General features: G+C 30.9%; 1 protein-coding gene and 1 long non-coding RNA gene across 2 annotated transcripts; both read left to right on the plus strand.

Moving 5' to 3' along the window:
• The first annotated feature begins 642 nt into the window (after positions 1 to 642).
• On the plus strand, positions 643 to 3,976 carry LOC111700139 (uncharacterized). Its single transcript, XR_002764923.1, has 3 exons — positions 643 to 746; positions 3,207 to 3,269; positions 3,947 to 3,976. It is a non-coding gene; the product is annotated as an uncharacterized LOC111700139 (long non-coding RNA).
• A 2,550-nt stretch (positions 3,977 to 6,526) lies between these two features.
• On the plus strand, positions 6,527 to 14,292 carry LOC111700140 (poly(U)-specific endoribonuclease-A). Its single transcript, XM_023470960.1, has 11 exons — positions 6,527 to 6,626; positions 7,745 to 7,817; positions 8,903 to 8,967; positions 10,375 to 10,471; positions 10,530 to 10,584; positions 10,741 to 10,857; positions 11,012 to 11,057; positions 12,171 to 12,243; positions 12,928 to 12,997; positions 13,558 to 13,679; positions 14,169 to 14,292. The coding sequence occupies exons 3-11, from the start codon at positions 8,948 to 8,950 to the stop codon at positions 14,211 to 14,213; spliced, it is 645 nt and encodes a 214-aa protein (XP_023326728.1). The 5' UTR covers positions 6,527 to 6,626; positions 7,745 to 7,817; positions 8,903 to 8,947; the 3' UTR covers positions 14,214 to 14,292.
• Positions 14,293 to 16,229: the final 1,937 nt, after the last annotated feature.

Genomic DNA, 16,229 nt, shown 5'->3' on the forward strand with positions numbered 1-16,229 from the left:
GGAGTAAAGAGTGTACGAAATTTTCTTAAAGGGAGTGACCTGCAATGAATCCTAAACTATTTCTCCACAATGCTACATTCTCAGTTCAACTACCATACATTGCCGGTCACTCCCTTTAAATGTACGAAATGAGGATCTGGTATTTCATTAATGGGATTGTCAAGTGTGGACATCGACAAATGTGGTCTGTTAAAGGGACTGTTGCGTAATTTCATGTAATTGTCCAGGAAAAGATGGCAATGTCAGATTCACAACAGTACCCTTGAACTTTTTATCTTATCAAAAATGTGGAACATCTCTAGAGTTAAAGTGATTCTTTATGATTATTCATATTTTTTCCCTGCAGAGTAGAAATGCGTAAATCACTTTAATAGAAAAACCGAAAACCACAATTGAAAATAATGAGTTTTCAAAAATATAAACATTGATAAGGACACCTTTGTTCGTTCATCAGGCATTGTTCTCTTTGCATGGAGGGTCACTTGAAGTTATGCTTACAGTCCCTTTAAAGATTTTTTTTTAAGATAATATCGTGGTTTGGCCAATCTTTTTCGCTATTCAAGATCTAGCCTCAAGATAAATTTTAAAGATTGTTATTTTAAAGTTTAATTTTGCAAATAAGCTCTTTAAAATCTGTTTAAAAAATGCTATGAAATTGTCAGAAAGATAAGAAAACAGAAAATTGCTGATCATTGAGCTGAAATCCATCAAGATGAGAACTACATTTCTAATTCTCCTTGTGTTAGGTATTTACGAAAACTTTTTTATTTTTAAAGAAAAAAGTGTGTTTTGTGTACAATGGAAAACATAAACAGTCGATTCTTGTTCTCTGTTAATTTTGAAATGTCGCGGTGATTTCTTTCAACTAAATTATTTATTCCGAAAACGGGTCCTTCTATACACATTTTTTCAGATTTGTCTTATTCCTACACTGTACAAAATCACTTTAGCTCTTGATCGCGACCCATGAAAGTTTTATCTGATGTTTCTGTCTCGAGAAATTGATATAAAGCTTTGTTAAAATCATACGAAAATTCATATATGTAAAATTGATAAAATCTAATTTACAATTAGCTTTCTCTGGGATATCATCGTTTTCAGATTGGTTGCTTATTTGCTGAATTTGATCTTTTTAAACCTACTACTTTTATACAAAATTGTATATATATTAATTTTCGTATAAATTTGACAAAGTTGTATATCAATTTATCGAGATAGGAACATCAGATATGACTTTCATGGGTCGCGATCGAGAGCTAAAGTGATTAGCTTTCAGCCTATACCCCCTTTCATTTTTCCTTTACAGTCCTTTTAAGAAATTGATAAAATGTATACTAAAATCCATATATATTCAATTTTGTATAGAAATGGTAAGTTTAAACAGATCATATTCAGCAAATATGCAACCAATCTGAAAAATATATCACAAAGAAACCTAAATTGTAATTTAACTTTTCTCCAATTATTATTTTATAATTTCTTTTTTTATTTTTATAGATATTGTTGATAATGTTATTTATTATCTTTTTTATCTTTATATTGCCTTAAGCTTCATTTTTATATTCCAACACTTTTGTAACCTGATGGTGTAAACGTCATTAGGCTGCAAATATATAAGAATAAGCAAATTCAATTTTGCAACAATGGTTCGGTTTATTCTAGAAACAGAAGAAATTTAGGGCACGCTCCGCCTCTATTTTAGAGCCCGCTCCGCCTCTATTTTAGGGCACTCTCCGCTTCTATTTTAGGTCACTCTTCGCCTCTATTTTAGGGCACTCTCCACCTCTATTTTTAGTCACTTTCCGCCTCTATTTTAGAACACTCTCCGCCTCTATTTTAGAACACTCTCCGCTCTATTTTCGGGCATCCTCCGCCTCTATTTTAGAGCACTCTCCACCTCTATTTTAGAACACTCTCCGCCTCTATTTTAGAACACTCTCCGCTCTATTTTCGGGCATCCTCCGCCTCTATTTTAGGGCACTCTCCGGTTCAATCTTAGGCCTATATTTTAGGGCATGCTCCGCCTCTAGTTTAGGGCACGCTCTGGCTCTATTTTTGGGCACTCTCCACCTCTATTTTAGGCGCTCTCCGCCTCTATTTTAGGGCACTCTCCGCCTCTATTTTAGGCGCTCTCCGCATCTATTTTAGGGCACTCTTCGCTTCTATTTTAAGCACTCTCCTCCTCTATTTTAGAACACTCTCCACCTCTATTTTAGGGAACTTTCCGCCTCTATTTAAGGGCACTCTCCACCTCTATTTTGATAAAAAGTTTAGGTTCAAAATCTTGACTTCAGTCCGCCACTTTTCGTTTACTGGCAAATACAAAATTCGAGAACTTTCCTATTATAATATTTTTAGCATATAGCTTTAAACTTGGGTTATCCCGGATATATTTTATGTTAATATTATGTAACTAGCTGAACGGCGTTTCCCATGGAAATTTTTTTTTTAAACAAAAAAAAATTTTAAAAATGTTTTTTTTTAATTTGGAAAAAAATCTCCATTTTTTTAGCCTAAGACACTCCCCGGCTACCCATTAGTGTCCACAAAAAAATTCACCTCATTCGGTCCATCAGTTAAGCCAGCTATGGGTAACATATTTATATATGAATGTTTTGTTTTTTATTTAGATATGGCTTGGAAAGACGGATCTTTTGATATATTTTAAAAAACACTCTTAATAGCGTTTTTGTATCACAAAAGGTCATTGCGATTGTCAATTTCGATTTTAGCGAAAAATGCCTTTTTTAAATGTTTCTTAGAATTAAAAAATACATTAGTATTTACTACTTGAAATGATTCCTTTCAATATTGTGAAAATCATTAATATATATATTTATGTTTACAATGTTGTCACTTTCAAATAAACTGTATTATTTATTTTCATACATAATTTAAATGAGAAATGACTCTGTAAAAATCCAAGGGGGCACACCCCCCAGATTTCACTCGGGGGGGGGGAGAAATGAATGCCACCCCCCCCTGAAGCAGCCCTTGTACCCAAATACCCCTCCTCCAAAGTTTTTATTTAACAAACAGGCATCAAAACTATATCAAGACTATATCAAGACTATATCAAGACTATATCAAGACTATATCAAGACTATATCAAAACTATATCAAGACTATATCAAGACTATATCAAAACTATATCAAGACTATAAATAAACAAATAAAGTTTAGTTATTTTTCTTAAATATTTGTAGGAGAAGCTTTTTCTTGGAGAATTGAGTTGGGTGACGATAATTCCTGTGTTGGAAGATGTGGAGGTGAAAAATTATTTTCTTTATAAAGTTTCTAATATACAGAAAACAATGGGAAACGATTTTTACCGTTTTTTACTAAAAAATGCTGTGAATGTTAAAATTTGTAACTGGTTAAAATGATATATTATTATTGACAATTGCCAAGAAATAAGTGCACAATAAAACTTCCTGAAATATAAACAGTAGTCAGCAAATATATCAATACAGTGCCGGTTACTAAAATATGGTGATATAATTCAGCTTCAGTAGCTGATAAATTCAATGGTATATTGTGAAGTATTTCTGTATTGGTAGCCACGTACCCCTTACCCTCTAGTAAAAGTAAATTCAACCTAAAGTCTGACCGCGTCAACCTTGTTGCACCGGCTAGTCATGAGTGTCTGCTTTATTTATCCAATGTCCGGGGCGATACGGTACAAACTGAGACCGAAAAGGTTGACCCGGCCCGGAAAATCAAATGTACCACGGCTGCCCGTGCAGCATCTGTAACTGTATCACCATTTCAGTAAATTTAGTATTGATATATATCATATTGGATTATCTTCAAACTTTAACGCCAAAATACACACATAATAATCGAAAAACCTATTTTTTAAATTAGCCTAATACAATTTTTTTAATGATTCATTCTTTTTTTAAAATTTTATGCCATACACGATCTAATATGATGTTTATTATAGACTCGTTGGATACTAGTAAACCCTGTCAATGTAACACTGCTTGTGAGTCCCATAACGACTGCTGTGATGATTATGTGACAGTGTGTTCAGATCCTGCAGATTCTTGTGCAGGCAGATGTGGGTAAGATCTTGGAATTCAGGATACTTTTACATTTTCAAAAGAAATTGAGTTTTTGCCACAAACTCAAATTTTCCGATGCCTCAGCTCTGGTGTTAAAATTTGATATTTCAAACTTAAATTATTTGATCTAACAGAATGTGTATTTTGAAGTCATCATGGTCTACAACATTAGGTTGCAAAAATAAAGAGATAAAAGTCAGAGTTTGTGACAAAGACTCAATTCCTTTAAATGCAAGGGGACCCACAAAAAAATTAGACTAGAATCATTCCACAACTAAAACTAATTATTTTCTTTTTACTGAAAATCTTTTGCAAAGTGGAACACACTTTATTAGACACAATGATCTTAAAATTATCCTATTTTTTTACATGTATACAATTAATATGATTGCTAATTGCAGAGCTGGTTTTGTACTTTTATGTTATTAATATGATTGCTAATTGCAGAGCTGCTGGTTTTGTACTTTTATGCTAATTGCAGAGCTGGTTTTGTACTTTTATGCAATTAATATGATTGCTAATTGCAGAGCTGGTTTTGTACTTTTATGCAATTAATATGATTGCTAGTTGCAGTGCTAGTTTTGTACTTTTATGCAATTAATATGATTGCTAATTGCAGAGCTAGTTTTGTACTTTTATGCAATAAATATGATTGCTAATTTCAGAGCTAGCTTTGTACTTTTATGCAATTAATATCATTGCTAATTGCAGAGCTGGTTTTGTACTTTTATGCAATTAATATGATTGCTAATTGCAGAGCTGGTTTGTACTTTTATACAATTAATATGATTGCTACTTTCAGAGCTAGTTTTGTACTTTTATGCAATAAATATGATTGCTAATTGCAGAGCTGGATTTGTACTTTTATGCAATTAATATGATTGATAATTGCAGAGCTGGTTTTGTACTTTTATGCAATTAATATGATTGCTAATTGCAGAGCTGGATTTGTACTTTTATACAATTAATATGATTGCTAATTGCAGAGCTGGTTTTGTACTTTTATACAAATAATATGATTGCTAATTGCAGAGCTGGTTTTGTACTTTTATGAATTAATATGATTGCTAATTGCAGAGCTGGTTTTGTACTTTTATACAAAAAATATGATTGCTAATTGCAGAGCTGGTTTTGTACTTTTATGAATTAATATGATTGCTAATTGCAGAGCTGGTTTTGTACTTTTATGTATTAATATGATTGCTAATTGCAGAGCTGGTTTTGTACTTTTATGAATTAATATGATTGCTAATTGCAGAGCTGGTCTTGTACTTTTATACAAATAATATGATTGCTAATTGCAGAGCTGGTTTTATACTTTTATGCAGTTAATATGATTGCTATTTGCAGAGCTGGTTTTTTACTTTTATGTTATTAATATGATTGCTAATTGCAGAGCTGGTTTTGTACTTTTATGCAATTAATACGATTGCTAAATTATGAATTGTGAAATTGCCTTATCTGAACCTAAAATAAAAGCAATTAAGGAAGGAGGGGAGGGGGAGGGGATTAAATGTCTAACTAACTTGGAAATTTATTTAGTAAAAAAAAGAAAAAAGTTCATATAAAAAATATATAAAACAATAAATAATTTTACTCACTCTATCTAGTTAATTACAAGTACGGGGAGGAAGGAATGGAGGGAATACACGTTTTTTGCATTAATTATAAGCAATATTTTTGTTATATATAAGCGATATTTTTTAACATAAGAGATTTTTTTGTTAAATGCAATTTGTATGTTGAAAATAAGCGAATTTGTTGAAAATAAGTGATTATTTTTTTTAATGCAATTTATTTGTTGAAAATAAGTGATTATTTTTTTAAGTAACCGGTTTATTTCAACACATTTTTACTCGCCTAATCATGTCATCCAACTCTTTCACACATTAGGAGAATTTTTAAAGCTTCTTTTTAGATTTTAAAATTTAGAGATGCAGGCAATACAGCTAGTAACTAATATTTCAAATGAATTCCTTAAACTGAATTAGCTTCAACGGATCAATTTCAGAAATGTTTTTTTTCAAAAATTTTCAGCTATTGTTAAGAGTATTGAGAGCATTTATTTATTATAATATGCTCTAATAATGATTAATATGTGTACAGTTAAACCCTAAATAAGCCATACATCGAAAGAATTCATAAAATGTCGTATTCACTTTCTGATAATGGAATGTTGCAGATATTTAGTTTTTTAATTAAATGATTATATAGAGCTCTTTAAAACAGTTCCCGCATATTCATGACTATTTTATTTATTTTCGCAAATACTGAGATTTACGTAAAATAGTATAAAACCCATTGAAAAATTGTCATGATGACATTTGATAAACTCTTTCGATGTATGGCTAATTTAGGGTTTAGCTGTATTTTCAAAATGCTTTCTTTGTTTTAAATTTTAAACAAAATTTCTGCTTTTTTTTAACCTATTCTATATCTTGAACTTGATATCATAAGAACGAAATTACTTAAAATTTGGTAAATTGTGTTTACGCAGTTTCTTTGTTTTTAAGATGTTAGTGCGGAGGACGTAATTGCATTTTCTGAAGAAATATTTAGGTATTTTTATATATTCAAATTTAAGAATTAAAATATAGAATTTCTAAAAAAATAATTCTTTAATTCACAATAAAGGAATTAGGTACTTAATCCCTCTGTACCAAAGCAACCCCATGTCTAATCCCTCTGTACCTAAGCAACCACATATCTAATCCCTCTGTACCTAAGCAACCCCATGTATAATCCCTCTTTACCTAAGCAATCCCATGTCTAATCCCTCTGTAACTAAGCAACCCCATGTCTAATCCCTCTGTACCTAAGCAACCCCATGTCTGATCCCTCTGTACCTAGGCAACCACATGTATAATCCATCTGTACCTAAGCAACCCTATGTCTAATCCCTCTGTACCTAAGCAACCACATGTCTAATCCCTCTGTACCTAAACAACCCCATGTCCAATCCCTCTCTACCTAAACAACCAAATGTCTAATCCCTTTGTATCTAAGCAACTCAATGTATAATCCCTCTGTACCTAAACAACCATATGTCTAATCCCTCTGTACCCAAGCAACCACATGTCTAATCCCTCTGTACCAAAGCAACCCCATGTCTAATCCCTCTGTACCCAAGCAACCACATGTCTAATCCCTCTGTACCTTAGCAATCACATGTTTAATCCCTCTGTACCAAAGCTTGCCCATGTCGCAGACCTTAGATATTTCAAACTATGAATTCTGTTAGATCAAATAATCTAAGTTTAATATATATCAAAGGTTTGTGCCATCAGGTTGCACAGATATTTGGATTTGAAAATTGGAGTTTGTGGCAAATGTTCAAAACGGACTTATCAATCTAATTTAATCTTGATAAAATGAAAATTTGTAAATTCTCAAATATTGACAGAAAATTCAGTAACTTTGCTCTGATAGGTACTGAGTTCTTACAACAAACTTAAAATTTGTAAACTCTATATCTTGGCAACCTGATATAGATATTTAAAATTCAGACTTTTTCATCGTTTGAAATATCAAAGGTTTACGACATCAGGTGGCACAATTATAAAGATGAGAAAATTAGAGCTTGTTGCAAAAACTTTATATTTTATTTTTTATATTTTGTTTTTCAAAAATATTTAAAATGCAAGAAATAAATCCTTTGAAATTTGTTTTTCTTTAAGACTTGACTCTAACAATGTGGGAGCTAGTATACAAGTTGACATCGGAGGAACAACTAGCGTTGGAAATACACAGGTTCTAGTAAACATACATACAATCTTTTTAGAGATATCTTGTCATACCATTTTCTAGAAAGGGACTGTCATCGTAATTATAAATACACAGGTTCTAGTAAACATACATACAATCTTTTTGGAGATATCTTGTCATACCATTTTCTGGAAAGGGACTGTCATCGTAATTATAAACTACTCTCCATTTGTATTTCGTATGTCTGATCCACTTTATTCCTCTCTTGGAGACTAAAATCTTCCCTGTTAAAGAATTTGAGCCACGGCTTAATATGAGACACGGCTCAAATATGGTTGGTTCAACTTAAAATTGTATTCATTGTTTTAAGATTAAGGCCGGCGCTCAATAGAAACCGGGTTTCGGGGGATTTGAGACGCGGCTCAAATTCATTAAATTCTGACTCTGACTCTGCCTAATTGTTTTTCCCTGAGATTTTGTGAATTTGAATATTCCGTGTCTGGTGGAAATCTTACATGAAATAAGCGTCTAATGATAAAAAAATTTATCGTTGCAGACTAACATTTAAATAACATAATGTCTCTCGCACTATTGATATTGGTTTCCCTTCTTTCTTCCTTCTTTCCATCCTTCCTTCTTTCCTTCCTTCTTTTCTTCTTTCCTTTCTTCTTTCCTTCCTTCTTTTCTTCCTTCTTTTCTTCTTTCCTTCCTTCTTTTCTTCCTTCTTTTCTTCTTTCCTTCTTTCTTTTTGTAATAATTAGACTAAATTGTATATTGTAATAATTAGACTAAATTGTATATTGTAATAATTAGACTAAATTGTATACTTTAATAATTAGACTGAAAAGAATTTTTCTATTTCTATCATAATCATTAATTCATAATTGAACAAACATACCGAGCACTTTTCTAAATTATTTATTTTCTTCTAAATTACAAACAAGATGTTTGAAACATAAAAATACAGTGAATTAAAATTGTAACATCAAGTTCTTTTAACAATGCATGCACATTATTATGATAAATGGTTTATTACTTAAAGTCGGAAACTTCCTGAATCATTTTATCATATTTTTTTAATGAAATTAAAATTTTTAAAGATTAAAATAAAATTGTTATCAATTATTTAGGATAAATCTCCAGCTCCCCTGTTTACCAGTGTAGATGAGAGTGTGATGAATTTACCAATTTACCAGTAAGAAAACAGATCAAATATACCATAATAATTTATCATTTATATATATATATAAAAAATCAAAAAAATAACGCGCAAAACCATATTTTGTTTGAAAAAATTAGATTTTTGAAAAATTGTTGGAAACATGTTTATTGAATTGTTTTCCAAAATTAAATAAAAAATCCTTAATAAACATTTCATGAGAAAAAAACAAAAATCCGCAAAAATTGTGTGTGAAAAACTGTAGTATAAAAAACTTGTATAACTTTAAAAATGCAAATGCTTGGCTTACGTTTGTATATATAAATATATATATATTTCAGTTTTTAACTTCACATTTTTATTAAAAAAAGAAAAAAGAATTATACTATATGTTAGCTATTTTATAGACAGTGACTATGTATATATATATTTAACATATATTTATTTACATATTGTATAACCAGATATATGTACAATTTACATTTTAAAGATAATTGATTCATTTAAAAAATGTTTACTCTGCAAGTTGTTTAATTTTTATTATAATAGTTCAGAATTTTGCCTAATGTTCAAATATTTTTACTTTTTTATTAAGGAGTTGAGTTTTCCCACAAATTTTCTAATCCCTTTATCTTTGCAACCCAATGTGGTATACCTTTGATAGTTCAAACTATAAATTTTGTTAGATCAAATATTAAAAGTTTACACTATCAAGTTTATAAAAAAAGGAATTAGACAATGAGTTTGTGAAAAAAAAACTCCTTTGTTTAGAAAATGTATGACAAATCGTTGAGAATTAAAGACAATCATTCATTGAATAAAGTTTTGATGATATAAATGATATATTCTGTGTATAGGAAACTGTTTGCTCTGATATATTCTGTGTATAGGAAACTGTTTACCCAATATGATATATTCTGTGTATAAGAAACTGTTTGCTCTATATGATATATTCTGTGTATAGGAAACTGTTTGCTCTATATGATATATTCTGTGTATAGGAAACTGTTTACTCTATATGATATATTCTGTGTATAGGAAACTGTTTGCTCTATATGATATATTCTGTGTATAGGAAACTGTTTACCCTATATGATATATTCTGTGTAAAGGAAACTGTTTGCTCTATATGATATATTCTGTGTATAGGAAACTGTTTGCTCTATATGATATATTCTGTTTATAGGAAACTGTTTGCTCTATATGATATATTCTGTGTATAGGAAACTGTTTGCTCTATATGATATATTCTGTGTATAGGAAACTGTTTACCCTATATGATATATTCTGTGTATAGGAAACTGTTTGCTCTATATGATATATTCTGTGTATAGGAAACTGTTTGCTCTATATGATATATTCTGTGTATAGGAAACTGTTTACCCAATATGATATATTCTGTGTAGGAAACTGTTTGCTCTATATGATATATTCTGTGTATAGGAAACTGTTTGCTCTATATGATAACTATGAGAAGAAGACTACTGTTGCTGAAGATCACACTGAGCAAGAACATCAAGAGGAATTAGACTTTTTACAGGTTTAACATTTTTAATTTATCAAAAATTATAAATTTTTATTCAAATTTTTTTTTCCAGTATGTGCTCGATTCCGAAGTTATGAAGACCACATACGCTTTTCTGACAGAGAAAGGTTTAATAAACATTTAATAACCATCATATCAAATCAAAGCCAGCGTTAAATTACAAAACAGAGAGAAGGACTCTGCCTCAGAGTTATTTAATGTTCTATCTGTATTTTTAATTATTCTTTTCTGAATTTGAGCAAATTTAAGAACTTATTTTTTAGGTCTTTTCAGTGGAACTTACGAAAATTTTGGTGAAAAACTGTACACACTCTGGTTTGGACAATATGAGCGGGCAACTGGAGTTTTAAGCTCCAGCGGGTTTGAACATGTATTTATAGGTATAAATATATGTTCATTATGCACTAAAAAATATTTTGTTTTCCCTGTTTTCTATTTTCTATTTTCTATAAAATTTGTTTAAAATGTTAAATATTATAGTGCAGTTTTTAGTTTTAATCAATGTATATCATTTAAATCACTTATTCATATTAGGCGAAGTAAAAAATGGCGAGGTTAGCGGATATCATAACTGGTTCAGGTAAGACTGAAATATAGTGGATATCATAACTGGTTCAGGTAAGCCTGGAATACTGGTTCAGGAAGGCCTGGAATACTGGTTCAGGTAGGCCTGGAATACTGGTTCAGGTAGGCCTGGAATACTGGTTCAGGTAGGCCTGGAATAGATTTTCCCTTGTCTTTTTTATAACAATACACTCAGTACACGCATTTCAAGAAAAGAAAATTTTTTGAACCAGCAAAATTTGATCAAAAAGTTAAAAATAATGTTGAAAAAATCGACCGCCCTAAAAAAATCAAAAAATGATTTATAAAGCAGGTCCCATTTTTTAATAAAAAATTAAGGATTTTTGTTTTGGAAATAATACTTAATCTTAATCTTAATCTTAATCTATTTGAACTAATTGCATTTATATTTGAAATAATAAATATATTATAAATATTTATAGATATAGGGATTAGAAGATTAAATTTGTTATCTATAGAAAACAAATTTCGCTCATATATATTTGCAATATGCATATTTGTATATACAAGGTGTCCCAATAAATATGGGAATTCAGTGACGAATTCGATATCGTCTTTTTAAATAATTCTTTGATTTAGTATAGTGATACCTACTGAGAATGCTGTAATCTGTAAGAGTTTCGTCTGCTATGTTCACATTTTGTTTGTTTATGTTTTGACTGCATACAGTTGTACTTGCTAAAAAAAGAAAATTGCTGTATACAAACATGAGTAAACTTGTCCGTCTTCACTGTTCATCTTGCGGAGACATTATGGACACATCTTTACAGCCTTTTACCCTTTTCATAAAATAAACTCTAGCAGACGTAATAATATTATTGCTTTTGAAATATGGTATTACAATGCTAATTAATAACAAAGACGATATCCAATTCGTCACTGAATTCCCATGTTTTTTTGGACACCCTGTGTGTCAGCTTTAGCTGGCCAAACAGCTTGACACAAATGGCTGAATTTTATAGGGAACTCTTTAGTACCCCGGGGGTAACATAGGCTAAAAAAAAAACAGAATTTTTTTTTTCAAAATTCTAAATTTGTTTTCGAAGTATTTCTAAAATTACACGGGCAAAGCCAGGCACTTCAGCTAGTTGATATTATTTTTGTTTAGCTTATACAACCAAGAGAAGGGAGGACATATAAACTACCTAGGATACTGGAAACATGCTAATATTGGAAATAATGTAAGTATATGCCTATTGGCTACAAGACAGTATAAATGAGTTAAGGAGGTGAAACCAAAGGCTAAGGCGCTGTGACACTTTAAAGCCGATGCTGTTTGAAAATTCCAAAACTAACCTAAAGCGTATGTCTATATTTCAGTTATATTTATACGTGACAATTCAAAATCAAAAAAAGTAATTTATTGAATGAAAAGGAATCTACGGTTTTCTAATTTCTATATCTTTGCAACACAATGTTGTGAACCTTAGATATTTTAAATTAAGAATTCTGTTAGATAAGATGATCTAGAAGTTTGAAATAGCAAAGGTTCCAAAGATACAGAGATAAGAAAATTTAAATTTTAAAAATTTAAAACTCAATTCCTTCTGAGTTAAAAAAATATCTTCTTTTTTGTACATTTGCAAATGGCAAAAATAACCAATATTTCATGCATGAATGTTTGGATAACATAAAACCTACAAGTTACCTTTCAAAACAGTATATTCTTGCATTTACATTTATAAAAATAAATTTCTTATCGAGCAGTTTCTATCATTTTCAAAGTAGTTGTCTTAAAATTTTTACGTAAAAATAGTAACTTTTGAAATTTCCCTTTTTAGTAATTAGAAAAAGGGGGATTTCATGGTAAAAAAGCTGAAATTAAAAAAAAAAACAGGTGACTCTAAGTTTCTATTATTATTCAGGAAGGACATGGTTTAGAATTCACCTTTACCTGGGACAATGTACAGAAACCGTACGGATCTACAATGATTGGTAAATGAAAGGATTGTAATTTCAAGGAACCTACCACGCAAATCCAGGGGAATTATTTTGAAAATGGCAAATTTACATGGAAAAATCCTTCCAAATTGAGATTGATGAAAACTAGCTACTTTCAGAGTAACAGTTAAAAGATAAATGTGTTTATATGAAAGGGGCCGCCCTAAAAGCCAGTTTTCCACAAAGGAAGTAAGTTTTTTCCACAAACTAACTTTAAAAATTTTTATATCTTTGCAACTTGATGGTGTAAACCTTTGATATTTTAGACTTAGACATTTGATCTGACAGAATTCATAGTTTTAAATATCAAAGGTCTACGACATCGGGTTTGAAAAAAATAGTGGTTAGAAAATCTGAGTTTGTTGCAAAAAATCCTTTTGCTTGTCTGGGTGTCTGTTTGTTTGTATCCAATAAACGTCAAAACATGACCCCAGGGATATTTTATGGCTGAGTAAAGATACAAAATGTCGATATTTATTATTTTTGAAAATCCATTACTTTAAACAGAAATATTTTGAAAATTTATTTTTATTTTAATGAATAAAACTATCTAGGAACCTCCCCTGAGCTTGAGCTAGCTTTGTATACCACCTGTCTGTTAACCTATCCTAATGAGCAATGCCATGTAAGACTAGGTGGAACTGACGTCTTCATCCAAACCTGGACTCAATACTACGTAAGTATTTTGTAAATAAAATTCATCGTTCTTTACTAAAATAAAAAGATACAGGATATGACTTCAAAGACTACTGTAAAGATTTTTATTTTTATTTTTATTTTTATGTTTGTCTATTAACATTGTGCTTTTGTTTTTAGGCTATATCCCTTGATGTAGAATTCAGAACTAACATTTGATAGTCTTTTAGACAAACAGCAATAATTTGGTGTTAATATCTTACAACTGAGCTAATTCTCAAAATTACGTTCATATCACTTTCTGGTCTCGAATATACATATATTATCATGATTAATGGGACACAGGCACCACATGCCACAAAGGAATTGGATCTCTGATGCCACAAAGTCTGATTTTCCAAACTCTGTTTTTTTGTCCCTATACCTTGGATATTCTAAACTATAAATACTGAAGCTCAAATAATCCAAGTTTGAAATATCAAAGATTTCCACCATCAGGTTGCAAAGATAAAAATCTAATTTTTTTTAGAACGGAGAATTAATGGTTGGCTCCAGCTATCCAGATTTTGCTTGAGAATAACTAAAAATAATTATATTTATTTAAATTGTTTGATTTCTTAACAGAAATATAAATATAAGGATTGTAATCTTAATTCGTCTTCTTTAAACATGTGAAGACTTTAAAGTGTACAGTGTGTCAGAAAATTGTTGTGAATGTGAATAGGCAATAACTATAAAAGCATAATTACCCTTATCATTCAGAAAATGTTTATTATCCTAACTTTTTTATTACAGACTTTGTCAAAGCTACCTAGCTATCTAAAATCAAAACAATCTTTTCGCGATTTTGAGACATTTCAATCAATCAATCAATCAAGCAATCAATCAATCAATCAATCAATCAATGATACTTTCAAGCATTTACACGATTTGGTAACAAAACAAGTTTTTCCAAAACGCATTCAAGATTCAAATTCGATGTGCAAAGATGGAAAACTTGAATTGTTTTGAAAATGGTGTGTTTTATTAAAAATAAACGAAAAGTTAAAAGAAAGTTAGAATTGGTATTTTTAGTTCTCGTTGTGCTTAATAACATGTTGGAAACTTTTCTTTAATTGATATTTGCACTCGGCAGTCGGCACAGGAAGAGTTACAACTTACAAAACGTTGATAATAATATTTGTGCCTGAACCAGACACTCAGTGTCAGGTTTGTGAACATAAACACGGTTTAAAACTGTCTTCCCCTGTAATTATAGTATTTAAAGGAACTGGGGCAAAATATCATCCTCACTAACTTGATATATTATCTAGAGTTTTATTGGACTTTAATCCTCTCCCTTCAACAGCTGTGGAGGCACTGGATTTGTTTACATTCCTCCCCGCTGGAAAATTTCTTTTGATCCGAATTCCGATTTCTGACTTGATAAACTCCGCTTGAGGAATGAAATCGCTCCGCTTTTCATTCTGATCTGTTCCAATCGAACAATAATCGGTGATCAGTAGCCTAAACAGGTCAGTTGAACCGATCGATCGGTTGACCAACACCTGTAGAAAAAAAAAACATATTTCAAACGGTGGTTTTTTATCTCCCATGAACAGATGATTTTCAGTCTGGCTAGATATATAAATAAACGGCGTAAAAAAGAAGCTATTTCCCCCCTTCTTTGTGCTACAAACTGACCACCCTCCCTTCGGTGCTAACCTTACCCCCCCCCCCCCATCAGCGCTTTTACCCCGAGGGTAACAAAGGCTGAAAAAAATGGATTTTTTTAAATTCTAAATTTGTTTTCAAGGGTTTCTAAATTCTCACGGGCCACGCTGGGCACTACTTATATTTGAAACAGCTCAAAAGCAATTTGTTCAACAGTTACAACCGTTTTCGTTGTTAAGTCCAACATCCATGATCACTCAAAGGTACTTTTGTAAATTGAACATGCAACACTACAAATAGAGCGTAGCTTAAAATAACGCCTATAGCCCTAAAATCCCTTCATAAAGTTTCATGTTGTTATCTTTTATGGGTAACCCATTTTAAAAATTTTAACAAAGGAAACACTTTAATCTGAAATTGAAGTACATATGTTCATACATCTATAACAAAAGTACAAAAACTTTCAGTTAATATTCTTCAAAGAATTAAAAATGCATTTTTACTTACACTGCAACAATAGAAGCTAATGAACTAATAAGTTATGCATGAACAAATTAATGCCTGAAAATAGGTCCAAATATACATTTTGTCCTTTATAGGTAAATAAGGCATTTAGGCAGTATGCTTGAGGACTCAGACAGTATTGCCTTAAATGAAGGGCATATGTTAGTAAGAAAAATTAAAAAATGTATGCTTTCTAGCTCGAATACTTGTTGAGTTCTTGAAAAAAACGATGAATGGGAAAAGTGTTATTTTACCCTCCCCCCCTCCTCTACAGTCAGAATGGGGTTAGACTAAAATAAGAAAATGATTTTAATGAACTCTTCACATTTTTCAAGTTTAGAAAATTTTATGTTTAAAAAAAAGTAGTCTTTGTTCCTCGTGATAATTTTCTTTGTTTAATAAAAGGCCACATGTGAAATGAGCTGAACCAGCA

Source organism: Eurytemora carolleeae, unplaced genomic scaffold (assembly GCF_000591075.1).
Source record: "Eurytemora carolleeae unplaced genomic scaffold, Eaff_2.0 scaffold370, whole genome shotgun sequence".
NCBI classification, from domain to species: domain Eukaryota; kingdom Metazoa; phylum Arthropoda; class Copepoda; order Calanoida; family Temoridae; genus Eurytemora; species Eurytemora carolleeae.

What these genes read in the sequence shown, in the direction of transcription:
- LOC111700140 (XM_023470960.1), top strand. Translation starts at nt 8,948, where the DNA reads ATGAATTTACCAATTTACCA. An exon ending in AGGAATTAGACTTTTTACAG is followed by an intron (nt 10,472 to 10,529) that starts GTTTAACATTTT and finishes TTTTTTTTCCAG; the next exon opens with TATGTGCTCGATTCCGAAGT. An exon ending in GTACGGATCTACAATGATTG is followed by an intron (nt 12,998 to 13,557) that starts GTAAATGAAAGG and finishes AAAACTATCTAG; the next exon opens with GAACCTCCCCTGAGCTTGAG.